The sequence below is a fragment of the Odontesthes bonariensis genome, chromosome 1 (assembly GCF_027942865.1).
Source record: "Odontesthes bonariensis isolate fOdoBon6 chromosome 1, fOdoBon6.hap1, whole genome shotgun sequence".
Lineage (NCBI taxonomy): Eukaryota > Metazoa > Chordata > Actinopteri > Atheriniformes > Atherinopsidae > Odontesthes > Odontesthes bonariensis.
Genome location: NC_134506.1, coordinates 42,547,579 through 42,563,531, shown reverse-complemented (window position 1 = coordinate 42,563,531; position 15,953 = coordinate 42,547,579). Strand labels below are relative to the sequence as shown.

Below are 15,953 nucleotides of genomic sequence, written 5' to 3'. Positions count from 1 at the left end.
AAATAAAAGTAGGTTTATTATATTTTATATTTAATTACTTTAAAGTACGTAGAAGAACGTTACCACTTGTTTAATTAAGACTGAAGATGAACCCACTTCCTGAGAGAAACGCCCCCAAAAAAAACTTTTGGAGGACGTTTATTGAACTATTTTGCTTTGTAGAAAAAATTTAAATCACTGATATGACACAAAAATAGCTTATGTCACAGCTGAACATTCAGGCTTCATAAAACATACATCAAATATACACAAAAAGTCAAATAAAACTGTGTTTTCGATTCAAATAAGAAAAGAATCCACCACAATGGGGCTGTGGCTGGCATATTAAAAAAGCCACGTGGTTTTAAAATAATGAGGATGAATGACATCATATTTTGTAGAATTGAGGTAAAGAATTTAAACAAAAGTTATTTTTTCACTCACGAACTTCGTGAGATCTCACCCTGATCTGCTGATAAAGACAAGGATACTTAAAGTAGTGTTGTGTCGTTCACGAACGATTCGTTCGAATTAACTGCTTCGTTCACTGAGCGTAATGACCCTGTGATTCGCTTGCCGTGTGCTTCGTTCACTGAGCGTACCGACGCTGTGATTCACATTTGCGCTGCCACCCAGAGAACTGTTACTGAGGACGTGATTTTACGTTTGCTCTGCCACTAATCATGATGATTCAGTTTGGATTTAATTTGTTCTGCACCTACAACAGTGAGTGTATGGATGTCTTTGTTGTATTTTTATTTATTTATTTTAGTTTCTTGACTTTTTGTTTTGCACTACAGTTAAGCTATTTATTTTCTTTTCGATTGCACATTTAAAGGGGAACTCCGGGGCATTTGAAGCGCAATCCAATTGCTAGAGGTTGTCAAATACTGACAGTAGGACACAGACTGGTGCAAATCGGCGCTCCCTGTGCGGCGATTGCGCTGTTTGCGCCAAATACGTGGTGGCTAAGGGGCAAGTGCTAAACCTTCCACGTAAAACAACAACTTGCACACTGCAGAAACGTCACACCACTTTATAAACCATCCGACAATAAAGTCACAAGCCTTACCATCAAAACCATATGCATGGTTCTCACATTACTGGCATGGGGACGTTACAAAACAACTTTATAAACAGCATGTAACTCACCGGCTGGTTGTAGGCTCGCGCATGTGAAAGCCCAAAAGAGTCGATGGAGAATAATCCCATATACAAAACAATTATCTTCTCTAGAAAAACTGCGTTCAAGTATTTAAAACATTACAACAATACATGCCCAGTAATATTGTTGTAAGCTCATTGTTTGGTAGTAAGAGAGCCTTCCTTGCTTTGTTCAGTTCTTCCTCTTCTGGCTCTTCTTTTTTTGGCGTGGCGACTGCTTTTCTTTATATAGTTAATCGATGGAGTCGTTGGCTTTGATCGACTCTTTGTTGACTTGCTAAGTTCTTCCTCTAGTGCCTCTGTTTTTTGGCGTAGTGACTCGTTCTCTTCATGCATCCCTACGCACCCAGTCAATCCCTCAGGTCAGCTGAACAGCTGCTCCTAAAACAAGGCGGAAGCTCAGGGGGGACCGAGCATTTTCTGTTGCTGCCCCTAGGCTCTGGAATGAGCTGCTGCTGCACATTAGGCAGGCCCCTTCCTTGTCCTGTTTTAAAAGTCGTCTTAAAACACACCTCTTTTCTTTGGCTTTTACCACCGTCTAGGTTGTTTATTTTATGTGCACAGTTTTGTTTTATGATGTTTTTATTGTGTTTATCTTAATGTACAGCACTTTGGTAACCTTTGCGTTTATTTAAAATGTGCTTTATAAATAAAATTGATTGATTGATTGATTGATTGATGCATGATCTCAGCTTTTCTTTCAGATTCTTTCAGACTTTCTTGGAGCTCCCTCCTCTGTTGTTTTATTGTTTCTTCTCCATCCTGAATTTTTTCCTGGAGCTCACAAACTTCAAGCTCTTTGGGTGATTTCCTTCATCTGATCCTTGTGTTTCTGCAGAGCTATGTTTTTCAGTTCCATGCTGTCTTTTTCCTTTTGTAAAATTACCTCCAGTTGACTCATGGCCTGCAGGACATCATCCTTTTGTTGTCTTAAAGATTGATTTTCCTCGTTTGCTGCCTTGTAGTCATCCTGAACTGATTTCACATCTTGCAGGTTTAGCAGTTGAAAATTTTTTGTCAGAATCTCTTGCTCCAAGGTATAATTCTCAATTTCCATGTCCTCTAATGTCTCCTCCATTGCTTCTTTTTCTGCATTGTTTGTCAGAATCTGTTGCTCCAAGGTCCGATTCTTACTTTCCATGTCCTCTAACCTCTTCTCCATTTGTTCGTTCTGTAATTTGTAGGTCTCATTTTCGCTGGACAGGGTCTTGTTTCGGCTTTTTAGGAAGTTGGTATCTTTGACCAGGTACTCATTCTCTATGTCAACTGTTCATTTTGTATTCTTTTATATTCTTGTGGTAGAGCTATCATATTTCAGCTGTATCAAGAGGATTTTGAAGTAATATAAATAATGCACAAGATAAAAAAAAATAAATACAAAAAATGAGTTATTGCTAAAAATTCCATTCATCTTCTTTTTACGGTTTTCAGTTGCAACCAATGTGGCCAGCTAGCTTACTTAAACGAAGTGTTAGCTAAACGAGCAGTAAACGGCTGCAGTTAATTACCATAAAACAGCTTTAATTTGATAATGTTCATGGGTGCAGATGATTCATAGTGGCTCAGATCCCCATCCCGTCCGTACTTAGGGCGGCAAACATCGCCGATAAAACCGATGGTTAATGTCCCGTTACTTTGACTAATTTACATTGCGCGTTTGTGCGCTACAACTAGTGATGCATTCCAGTTGTACACTGATGTCGGAATTTCCTCGATCCAAGTCAGATTTTTAATCTGAACCCCATGTGAAGTCGGATTAATTTTACCAGCCCCACATAGAATTCATGCTATCTGCTACTCACGTAAGCAGCAGTTACAAGCTTTTTTTTTGTATGTTTGTAAGGCTGGGATGTGCTGGGAGTAGTGATGGGTCATGCGCACAAGCATCGGCTCTGAGAGCCGGCTCGTTGTAGTGAATCAGAAGAGCCAGCTCGCATCAAGTGAGAGCCGACTCCAAGTTTTTTTCCATTCGCTGCTTAGGTTTCACTTTCAGTGCTCAGTCCCAGCTCTGGTTACGACAGAGCTTTGTTATGATTGGCCAGCATGGCGACCAGCATGCGGTATTCACGTGAGAATTAAGGAGTTTGGTTCTGGTTTTGGTTCTGTTCTGTGGATTTGTTTGAAATTTTTTGGTTCATTTGTCCAATAAAAAGGTTTAATTGAGGACATTATTAATGTTAGCTTGAGTTTGGTTCTGTTCTGTGGATTTGTTTGAAGTTTATTGTTAATTTGTGCAATAAAAAAGTTTAATTGAAATAAACAAATGTAAAAGTGGTTTTGTCACAGAATAAATGCAAAGAATTAGGCAATTATAAGGTCTCTCATAAAAACACTGAAAGCAAAAGGGTTTTCAACACATAAACCATGATTTTTTTTTTTGCAAAGTTAAGGTCAAATATAGGCTAAAAAAGATCCTAAATAAAGATCCGTTCGGGAGTCGAAAGAGCCAGCTCTCGGAAAAGAGCCGAACTTCCCATCACTAGCTGGGAGTGCTCAACTTTGGGGTCACAATAGCCGCTTTCGGACAGACCGTTCTAAGAAAGTAGTTATCAAAACTACCCTCCTCAAATTTCGTTCTGATAACTGTCCTTCCCCAGCGGAACTGTTTCAGTCTGCATTCGCACATGAGTCGGGACCTGATAGGGACTGATGCGCCGCACGCAGCCGTCTGCTTCAGTGACGTGTTAGCCGTTAGCCGTTTAGCGCTACATTCAAACACAAAACAAAACGGTAAAAGTAAGGAGAGTAGAAAAAACACCACCAAGAAGCTAATATGGAGGGCGGGGAGGCTACTGTGTTTATGGTCTGCATGATGGTGATATTAATCATGGACAATCACATCAGGCGTCTAATATCGAGGCTGGAAGAGCTCACAGAGAGAGTCAGGAGATACTTTTTCATTTCATGAAGGAAGAAAGGAGAGCAGCACTGCAGACAAATGAGACCAGTGCAAGTTTTACTTATTAAACACCCGCCGGTTGTGTCCGTGTACGAGTAAACATTTCAGCCGTGATAGCATGGCATGGGGCGTAGCTACCGACCACCACATACCTCCGTTAGATTAGTTCTATAGAACTATGAAAAGACCCGACCTCGGAGAAGGAGCTAAATAGTTATAGGAACTAAGGGAGAAAGCCCCGAGTTCCTGTATGTCCGAACACGGGAGAAAACGGCCCCGCGGATTAAAAGGTTATTAGAACTGCCAATGGTTCCTACAGTCCGAAAGCGGAAATTGTTCCGAGCTCCAAGTTCCGAGTTTCATTGTAAATGAATGCACCAAAGGGACGACTGTCGCCCCCCAGGGTCCTAAAGAGGAACGGGTTGCTGCACGTGTGTCAATAGCCCCATTCACACTGAGGAATAACCCGCGTTTAATTCGCGAATTTAGCGTGTCCGCTGTTGCGTTCACACTGCCGACCCGGGCTGCCGCGTCAACTCGACTCGCCTTTCGACCCGCGTCGGACCCTAGTCTTAGTTTTTGCCGAGCCGAGTTTGATGTGAACGCAGTCGACGCGGGTCGGACGTGGGCGTGACGTGAGGAGTTTAAAAAAACAGAATGGACAGCTGATTCAGAACAACAGCGACAGGTGAGGACAAGTTTCACTGTTTTAGCCTACATCAAGTTGGAGACATTTTTGAAGATGGCCAACTGGGGAGACAAGGAGGTCCACGAGCCCCTCAGCCTCTGAGCAGAGGTCATTATTTACCGCCACATTTCGGGGACTATAGTGCTCTTGTATTCTCCGCATATGTTCTTTGGCGGCATCCCACGTTGCAACCATCCACACCCCGTAAAATAACATCTCCATGAACTGCATATACAATTGCAAAAACGAGTCCTCAAGGTGTATTTAACCCTACCTCGGACGCATGGCTTGTGCATTGTGCACGCCCAGCATTTTATGTGTTTCGTGTGACGCTCTGCCACTAGGCAACTCCCCCTGAACTCGGCTTCAGGCGACACGGGTCACCAACACGCCAAGCGTTCACATTGCTCGACGCGGGTCGAAGGTGCAATTTGGACCCGCTAAGGTAGCGGGTCGCAGTGTGAAAGGGGCTTGTGACGGAGCGGATGATTTCAGTTCAAGAAAAAAAACAAAGAAAATGAAACAAAAGACAATCGGAGCGTTTTTTTCTAAAAACAAACAATGTAAGTCGGCTGTCCTACGATGTTCATTGTTGTTTATTAAACTGTTGGCCCATAGGGTATTACAAAAGTAACTACTTGAGCGCCAATTAAGGCCCAAATTACTCAAAAATAACTCATTGAGTTGAAATCATTTGTTGACAGCTTCGTCCCCCCCAGTTCAAAATCCCATCTGCGCCCCTGAAAATATTAGACAACAACAGTGTTTACCACAGGGCCAAACTACAGTGTCGTCCTGGATTTTTCTCTATCTCAGCCTCTGTGTTAACATCGGGTTTGTGTAACGTTTCACTCCCCATACTTACGCTTATTATTATTATTATTATACACTCGTTCTCCCCATAGCCCTACAGCATAGATGGAGTGGAAGTGAGTAGGGGAGGGCGAAGAGACAGGCTCTCTCTTTGTGTCCACAGTCTCTGACTGGAGAGAATTGCCACCATTAGTCGATCGCCTTCTCTGGTCAGTAGTGCGATGAGCACCAATGACTCCTCTCAGCACCAGTTTCTCTGTTTAAACAGCATTTCTAAACCTCAATGTAGATCCACAGATGAACAGACGTTTTCATCTTGGTTGGTGATGCATGGGAAGCAAAGTGCATGACGAGCAAATCAGTCTTATTTTGATCTGTGGCCATAAAGACACGGGTTTAATGTTTTATATGAAATATATATATATAGATTCAGTGGAAAAGCTCATTATCATACCGTAGAACCCTTGACTGTGGACACATTTGTATGCATTCACATGGTCATGGTGCCACATGCATCCGCTGCATCACTCTATCCTGAAGTGAAACAACTCAACCCAATGGGTGACATTCAGGGTTAGAAATATTCAGCAGCTAAGGTTGACTTAATGTGAATGTAAGTCAGCCTTTAAGTGTGTTATGATGAGGGTTTTGTGGGAGTAAATTGCCAAGAAAAAAAAAAAAAAAAAAATCACCTAATCCCAATCAATCATAATTAAAAGGGATTTGAGTGGCTGCCCTCTTGCAGCGTCCGGAAGATAAGAAGCCGTGTGGAGGCTTAACTCTCCAATGCAAACACACAAGTCCACTGTACGCAAGTGTGTGTTACCCGTGCATGTGTGACGACTAACATCTGGAGGTAGTAGTCGCTGAGAGGGATCCAAAATGGAGACTTATGACCAAGCAAAGTACTGGCGGATCATGTTTGGAGTGCTGCCACTGGAGTAACAACCTCTGATTAACACACGAAGCCCTGAGAGATGTGTACTGTGAGCAGAGGTGGGTAGAGTAGCAAAAAATTGTCCTCAAGTAAAAGTACCGTTACTTCAGAAGAATATGACTCAAGTAAAAGTAAAAAGCAGTCATCCAATTAATTACTTGAGTAAGAGGTGAAAAAACTACTCAAGTACTGAGTAACTGTTGAGTAACGTCTGATTTATTTGTTAACGCAAGTGTTCAATCAGACAGACAAAACTACTAAATAATCATCTTTAGGCAAATTAGAGTTCATCCAATTGATACAATAAATTAAAATGAATTAATTAATTACAAAATAGCTTAAATTAAAAATAATCCAGGTAAATTCAAGTACTTCAATAAAAAATAAAAGAGACTTAGGAAATGTTTAAAACATATGTAACCCATATGTAACCTAAAAAACAAACATTCACCTATCCATGGGGGGAAAAACGAGTTTAGGAAACTTAGCGCTACATGTTTCCTAAAGTTAGATGTTGAGTTTCTGCTGAAATGTGCGTTTGTTTTGGTTGACACAGAAGACACATAATGTAGCTGCTGTTTCTCACTCTTTGTAAGGTAAACATGCTTTCAGTATGAGGCCTCGTCTGCGTCTGCGATAAAAATAATGAGGCGTAGAATACCAAAGAGGTAAGAAGAAAAGTAACCAGCTCATTGTAGCCTAATGTAGCGGAGTAAGAGGACAGCTTCTGCTGCACACATCTACTCAAGTAAAAGTAAAAAGTATAGAGATTTAAAACTACTCTTAGAAGTATAATTTTTTCAAAAACATACTCAAGTAAATGTGACTCGTTACTACCCACCTCTAATAGTGAGGTGTGACGAGAGGAGACCTTTTATCACACGTTGTGGTTGGGTTTATGCGTTATCCATAACACATGGAAATGCACAGCTCCTGCCTTCTTAAACGGAGACAACCTCCGGATGTGCACGCAGTGACACTGAAAGGCTGCTCTGTTTTCACTCTTTGGATTAACCACCCAGAAAATGTAAACCAGGGAAATCCTTTTCATGCTCAATGTAGAAAACATGGCCTTAAAATAAATTTATTTTACATTTATGGCCACTTATGTGTGACAAACGTGATGCTGATATCACAAAGATATCAAACACCATGATGCACGAATAATTCGAAAAAAAAGAGGATGCAATAACTGTTTTTATGCATAAAGATGCAAATAAGATGACATACAATGTAACACAAAAGCTAAATGATTGAATATACCATAAACAAGTCCAATATAATGCAACAGTGTGATGACAGCACGATGTTGTACAGCGTGTCTGACACGAATACTTCGTGTGTGCGGTTATCTGTCACCGCAGGCCTTCTCTCTGAACACGTGACTCCAGATATATTTCCCCGACAGTTACATAACTCTGATCCATCTCCCCTTCTCCTCCTCCTCAGACGACCACGAGGAACTGTGACCATGGCTGACTTTATCTTCAGAATATCTGCTTACATAATTTGGATTCCGGCGAAAAAGGTGCTCACTCATTTTCACCGAGTCAGATTCTGATGTTGGTCTCAGAATACATTCGCCTCTTTTTGAACAAGATAAACAAAAGGCGCTGGCTGAGCCGGATGACAACACTAAACTTTGAGGACAAAAACATGAATGTAACTATGACAAGAAAAAAACAAAAGCCTCGACATGGCATGAAAAAGGCATGAGGGGTGAAAAGCAGAAAAAGGATTTCACAAAATGAAAGGGGAAACTGGGAACTAAATACTAAACTGGGAGTGACTGGTGAATGAGTGCAGCTGGGGACAATGAAAACAGGTGACGTGAGTGAAACTAATGACTTGGCATGGGAAGTGACACCTGCTGCGTCCTGTGAGCAGAGTTCCAGCCTCGTTTTGATGTTGACGAAGGTAGTTCCGGCTAGTTGGCTGGGGCCACAAAAATAAAGCGTTTTGCTTCTCAAAACAATATGCGTTCAAAAGAGTAATACATTTGCATCACAAAATCGTTCTCCAGGAAAAAGTCAGACCTCACAATCGCTTGGCCCTATTTTCTCTCCCTTTGTATCACTGCCTGCTGCCGCCTGCCGACAGCCGCGCCTGTTACGGTGTTTGCTGCTCGGTCTGCACAGCAGGCAGTGATACGAAGGGAGCAGTGGCGGCTGCTGACTTTTAAAACAGGGGGAGCCCATATTACGCCATTGTGACAAAACTACTAGCTAACACGACAAACAGATGCACAACAGGAATATGATTGACAAAACTTCTAAACAACAAGGATGTGTTTCTTATTTACAGTGTAATATTTACAAAAGTGTATGTGTGTGAGGATGGAAATGGAAACCATGGGAAATGAGTGAAACTCCGACAGCACTTTCACAGACAACCAGTCTCTTTCGTATCCGCTTTGGGACTGAAGTTCCAGCGTGCTTCTCCCCGCTTACAAATTTGGCTGCCACAACATCTGATGGAAAAACACTGACTCCAATCATCACGACACAGCCCCTCATATTGACACGCCCACGTCTAATCTACCCCCAGAGACGCCGGGCAGTTTTTGTCGATTTAGCCAGTGTTGACCTAGAATTGTAGAAAAAAACTTGACTCTCCCGCCCCCTCCTGAAGCCGGGCAGCCCTCGGCTCGGAAGCCCGGCTGTTAGTGGCGGCTTCATAACATGATTTCCTCAGTGAACGGCGGCGATTTCAGAACAAATCACTTCATTAAGCTACAGGACAACATGTTGTAGTTATGAAAGTAAATGCAGTATTGGGCATATCTTGTGTTTTGTGAGTAACTGTTTTATCGTCAATTTAGCATTGAAGATGTAGCAATTTCGCCAGAGAATGGGAGAGGCTGTCCGGCTTCCCGTGTTGTCTCTGAATAGCCGCGGCTGGAAGGGAGAGAAAATAGGACCAAGCCATTGTGAGGTCTGACTTTTTTCTGGAGAACGATTTTGTGATGCAAATGTATTACTCTGTTGAACGCATATTGTTCTGAGAAGCAAAACGCTTTATTTTTTAAACCCAGCCAACTAGCAGGACAACTTTCGTCAACACCAAAACGAGGCTGGAACTCTGCTCACAGCTGAGTCTCAGCTGTCTCAGCTTGAGACATTTTGCTGTTTCATGAACAATATCTACGGAAGCGTATTGCATTCACTTAAAAAAAAAAAATCATTTATCTTTTGGTTTGTTTTTCGGGGCTTTTTTTTTGGTTTTTCGTGGTCATTCTTTCCCCCTCTGTTTTTTCGGGTTTTTTTTTTTTTTTTTAGTTTAGAAAGCAATAATCAACGCATTCATTCTGATTTAATGGAAGCAAACATGACTGGTTTGTTTAGTTTAATCAACTTTTACTTTGACCTGGGTTTAAGACACTGGGAGATAGTCCTGTCTTTAAGTCATGTAGATGGTATAACTATTAGTTTGTCGACTTTACGCAGGCACCTGAAGACTTTGTTCAGAAGGAAAGCCCGTTCAGATCTCCTAGACATAGCAATGTTTCAAAGTGTTCAAGACGGGGCATGTATGGGCGGGGGCAGGAGTCACCTTAGGTCCACCAGAGTCACTTGCAGGCTGGATAATCTCGCGGGATTTCAAAGTACCTCGATATTTCCGAAAAAAATTACCACGAAAAACAGAAAAAATTACCACGAAAAACAAACCCAAAAATAAATTAGAAAGAAAAAAACAGAGTTTTTCTTTTTTTTATTAAGTGAATGCAATACGCTTCCGTAAATATCAGCTGATCTTGAATTTAAAAAGTTTGGGACGGGGGGCAACAAAATGCTCGAAAAGTAAGTGGTGCTGAAAACAAACGGCTGGAGGAACACGTTGTAACTAATCAGGTTAATTGGCAACGGGGTCAGTAACGTGATCGGGTATAAAAAAGAGCACCTTAGAGAGGCAGAGTCTCTCACAAGTAATGTTCAGAGGTTCGAGCCATCTGATAAATGTGTCTGCAAATGGTCCAGCAGCTGGCCTCCTCAGTCCCAGATGTTTACAGATGTTGTTAAAAGAAGAGGGGATGCTACACAGTGAGAAACATGGACTTATTGGTGCCCTCAAATTAAAGAAAAGCTGATATTTTTCATGAAATAGTAAAACGTTTCCTCTGTAAACATTTTTAAATGACTTGATCAAAGTCTAACTAACCCAACAAATTGTTATTTTCTTGTGATATTTATTTGATTGTGCAGTAATTATAATATAGTGTAATATAGTGCAAGTATCTGTGTTTCAGCCTATAATTAACTCTAAATGTTACTCACTGGAACTTTAAAGTTTATATACGTCATTCTGTGCTTTTTATTGACTGCATTCAATGAGTAAATCTGTCCAATAGTAGTTGAGGTATTGAATGAAAACACCATGCAGTCACTACAGGTAAAAAAAAAATAATCCAGCATCTTTTCCAGCCATAAAGTTTGGATTCATCTCAAACTTTTTGAAGTGTTAAATATTCAAATGCGTCCCCTAAAACAACACTGTTTCACCAGAGAAGTGTCAGCGGTTTGTCACAAACACACAAAATAAAACAATGTGAGGTTTTCAAACAGGTTTTATCCCATAATTCAGCTGCAGTGCACAACATGTCCACATGGTGTCAGTGTTTAGCTTAGTTTCACACCACTGAATTCCACCAACTGTCTGCAAAGACAGGCACAAAAAATCATCAGAAACTTCATAATTCACATAAAAATTCAGCTTCGGTTACATTTCCGTTGATATTTAGGTTGAAGCAGTGTGTGGTCTGTTGAAGATAGCTTCTTCATAAAGGCACTAGCGCTTTACTAAAACAGACTTTGATCTCAAACACAATAGTTTATGTGGCACTATGATGTCATTTGTAACCAATCTTTACAGCATTTATCTGCACGTACAACTTTTTCAACCCAAATAGTGAAAACAGAAAAATAAAACCTGATTAAAACAGAAACGAAGTGCGAAAACAGACAAAAGAACGAGAGTTTTATATCAGTGAGGTGATCCGATGCTTAAAAAAATGCAAACATGCTCAAACATGTTATCAAAAAATCTCTAAAATGGAGTCAGGATAGCAGTGAATCTACTATCAAAGTGCTTATCAGGTGCTAACCTGTCGTTGCTCAACACATACTTCTTAACTCACGATTCAGTTTGTCGATGCTGCTAAAATACTGTGAACAGCGCGTGTTACTGTGAGATAAAAGATCTGGAGGTTTCACTTAGAGATCAAACACTTCAGGCTTCACAAACATTGAACTTGAAACCTAAAGAAAAGACTAAAATAAAACCGCATTTGTTTTAAAGTTACAGGACAGAGATTCTGCAGCCAGCATGACAGGAAGACGGGGAGTTAAAACACATTTCAGACAACATGCTGGCATGAGGGTCACAGCTACTGCATCTAAAGTCTTTTTCACTGAGATGGACATTTTTCTCTCACTCGTAGTTCCTTAAAAAGAGAAAAGAAATCAAAAAGCTTAAATAAGAAAGAAGAAAAACCTGATATAACCCGTTTTAATACCTAACTAACAGATTCAACCACCTTGGCAATTATTACCCGTGCAAACGCTTTGCTTCGTAGTTCGTCAGTGACTTGTGAAACTAGTGTGATCACATGAAACAGAGCAACCAGCAACCTGACAAGCTGCAGCAAACTTTTCAGTTTGTCGGAGTTTCCTTTAAAGCAATACTATGTAACATTTCTACCTTAAAATAACAGCTTGAAAAAAATTGTGCGGCTAGAATGAGTTTTAATATTACGATTGGCCTGTCTCCTATGCCCTTCGGGGGTCTGAGTTGGAAAAACTGCGCTATGTAACTTTGCTGGAGCGGCCCGAGAGCTGAGCGGAAGTACTTCGACCTGCTTTCTGGCACACCTACCGCAAAAACAAATAGACCCCTCTCACGCTCCCAGGTACATTTGATTACTCTTACCTTCTCTGTCGACATAGCTTGCACCTTCTGACTCCTCGCCGGTTCGTCAACAAACGTGAAACGTGAAAGCGAAAGGGTGTTGTATTTACGACAGTGTAACCGTACATTACCTCCAAGCCTGTAGGGGGCGCTCCATAATGGGCTTTTTGAGAAGTTACATAGTATTGCTTTAAAACATACCGTAAAAAAAAGTCTTAATTTGCACTTTAAGGTTCACTATGGAAGTTTTTCTGTGCCATCAGAGTTTGAATATAAATTTCTAATATTGAATTTTTACAGCATCAAAATCAGACTTTGAATTTAAAAAACCAACAGTGTAAAAAAAGAAATCTCTAAAAAAAAATCAATTAAAAAAAAAGAAATCTGTGGAAAAAATTCAGTGGAAGATGTTGAGTCTGGTTCTTTTTCCACTGAATTTTTTGAAGTTGAATTTTTTTCCACTGAATTTCTTTTTAGATGTTAAATTTTTTTACACTGTTGGTTTTTTAAATTCAAAGTCTGATTTTGATGCTGTAATATTTCAATATTAGAAATTCATATTCAAACTCTGGTGGCACAGAAAAACTTCCATGGTTCACATTTCTGTACGTATGTAATAAAAAAAAATAAAAAAAGGAATTCAATTTATAGCTGAAAGAGATACAAAGAAAGTTCTTTTATAAAAAGATATTGCCTATTTCCCAAAGAAAATTCAAAGCTTATATACACCATTTGAATAGCTATTTGCATCAAATCATATCCAAACAATCCAAAGATGGGTTCCAGCGCAGATCTTTTAGACTCGGTTGTTTGCAGCTGTCAATGTGAGCCGAGAAGTCACTGCATCTTAAATACTTTAACCTTAAAGCCCCCCATGAAATCAAACTCCACGTTTCTATTTCTAAAAAAAAGTTGGTTTTATAAATATTTCCAGTTGTATTTTTCTCAAAAAAGTCCGGAATTGAATATTTTGATATTCAAACTTACCCAGAAAACATCGACATAAATGTTCATGACTCATCCTGCACTGGGGTGCGTGTACAGCTTCAGCATCCAATGAAATGCGAAGCTGGTGCAAAAATGGTGGGCGGAGCCTGCTCAGGTCAACTGAACTGACCAATGAGATGAGAGCACACAGGGGTTTTCCCAATGAATAAACAGCAACAAACAAGACTACCTATCGGGGAACTTTCTCTCGGCTTTGTTTAACACTTCACGACATGACACAAATGCTGAGAAAATTCAGCTCCATAGATCCTGTTCTTAACTTTAGTCACTTTTAACAGATCAGCAGTATGGATCTGTTCTTTTAAAGTCTTTCCAAAGCCACATACGATCAACATCGGGCACCAGTGTGGTGGCTACTATCTGGGAGAAAGTGCAGCGGTTGTATGACAAGGGAATGACATGGAAGTGGTTCCCAGACGGAGGATTAGTGGGATTGATACCCAAGTACTGCATACACAACCCCAAATACACGTCTTCGATGTAAAGAGCTCTGACGTGCCTGGATGCCCCGATGAGCTTTTTCGGGAGGTCCACGGAGAGGATGTAGCCCAGACCCAAAGCATACGGCGGGTAAACCGATGGAGAGAAAATCTCCGCCGGCAGGTACCACTTGGACCCTTTATCTCTCAGGACCGGACCCCCATAGGCCACAAGACCGGTCATGTAGTTGGTCTTTGGCGCCCTTAGAAGCATATCGACGAGATTGGGCACATTTAGGAACATGTCCGAGTCGATCTTCATGGCGTAGGAGGTGCCGGGGCAGAACGTGTCCAGCCACTCCAGCATCACCATGCTCTTGATGGTCAGGTTCTTGTAGCAGTCTATGAAGTCGCTCTGGATCAGGTCGTGGTGCTCGGCGCTCTCCTGCCGCAGCTGCTCCTGGAGCTGCTCCGCTCCGTCTCCGGTCTTACGCCCCAGCAGGAAGACCAGCTTCACCACTTTCCCGGCGACCAGACCCTCGGCGCCCCACGTGCTGCGGATGACGTCGCGGTGGGCTCTGTTGTTCGGCGCCACCTGAACCATCAGAATCACAAACGGCTGCTCCGGCTCACACTTGTGCGGCTCGTTTATGGTGAAGCTGTACTCGTAAGGGTATTCCACCACGTAGGGTCCAGGAGACACGTAGGGGACCGGCGGCGCCCGCGCGGTCTGTGTTGAAGCGGCCGTGGTGGCGTTCGGCGTCGTTGTCCCACGTGTTGGCGAGCTTCTCTCTGCAGAGGTGGAGGACTCCCCTGTGGGTTTGACCGTGCTCTGTCCTCCGAACGGCATGAAAAGCTTCGTTGAGTGATTCTGCATCCACAGCTTAGGGTTCCAGTTGGGCCCCATTTCCAATATGTTCAAGTAGTGGAAGAAAAACACGGCCGCGATCGCCAGAATGAAGAGGAGGCAATGGCGCCGCGAGCAGCAGCCGAGCCTCTCGGCGATCATCCTTTCCTGTCTTTGGAAGAGATGCGGTTAGTTTTTTATCAGAAGACAAACAGAAGTGAAATCCACCCTCCGTCACCTTTTCATAGTTTCCGGTTAAACATGTTTCTCAACTTTTCACATCACCACTTCCTCTTCTTTACTTCCTTTTAATGCAGAGAGTTCATGCTTAAAAAAAGAAAAAGTCAATAAAAGTAAAAACTCCACGAAGCTTACGTACCTTTTTTACAGCCTTAAAAAGTCCGGTCCGTGCCAAGAATGATCAATGTTTGACTCTTTCCTTATTTGAAGTGGGACACAAAAGCGAGTGCCGTGACATAATCTGAGGAGCGCGCTCGGCATCAGACTTCGAGCCTTCTGTCTCTGAGAACCAGTCTGGTTTCCGTGTCTACCCTGCAGGGGAGCCACACCTGTGTTTGCTCCACCTCTTGCTTTTCTGTGCTTGAAAACACCTAATCCTCCAGAGGCCCCGGGAACGCCTCTTTATTTGAGCAGGAGGTGTCATTATCTCATGTGTGACCCTTGCTTACTTAGCTGCTTTAGCAGGAACTGACACTGTTAATAATAAAAAAAAGACTCACTTCTAGCTTTATTCTCCCTTTTGATTTATAACTAAATAAAATCCTTACTTATTAAACGGTGCAAAAGTGTTGAGCCCACCTGCATGTTATCAGGAAAACATGCTTCTTTGCTCAGTTGTCTGTTCTGTGTGGACACAACACTGGTTCATCCCTTGAGTTAGGAGCCTTTTTCCTGCCTGAATAGTTCACAGCTCAGAGTTAAGTGGCTTGATGAAGAAAAACTTGACTGAAAATGAGGAAAAAGGCAGAAAATGTCCAAAGAAAAACATTGAAAAACCTTCAGAAAGTGTTGAAACTTTTGCTGAAGATTACTTAAGCTGCTTGTATGCAAAATATAAAGAAATAAAAGGCGTCTCATGACCAAAATGCTTCAAAAACCACATAAAATACTTAACATGGCTGTCAAAATCATACAAATGTAGTTGGAAATTAATTGTTATACAAGAAATTATAATTAAATGTCTGTTTCTGTTCATTTTAGGCCACTATTTGAGTAAATGAATGTAAAAAAAATCAAATAATTTCTTGTTGCTCGTCTGACTCCAAATCTGAGGG

At 41.5% G+C, this 15,953-nt stretch overlaps 1 protein-coding gene across 1 annotated transcript; it reads right to left on the bottom strand.

The window, feature by feature from the left end:
* Positions 1–11,026: 11,026 nt before the first annotated feature.
* Positions 11,027–15,208, bottom strand: LOC142381889 (beta-1,3-galactosyltransferase 1). Its single transcript, XM_075467185.1, has 2 exons — positions 15,038–15,208; positions 11,027–14,830 (listed from the first exon to the last, which is right to left on the bottom strand). Exon 2 carries the CDS (start codon positions 14,818–14,820, stop codon positions 13,672–13,674), a length of 1,149 nt encoding a protein of 382 aa, XP_075323300.1. The 5' UTR covers positions 14,821–14,830; positions 15,038–15,208; the 3' UTR covers positions 11,027–13,671.
* Positions 15,209–15,953: the final 745 nt, after the last annotated feature.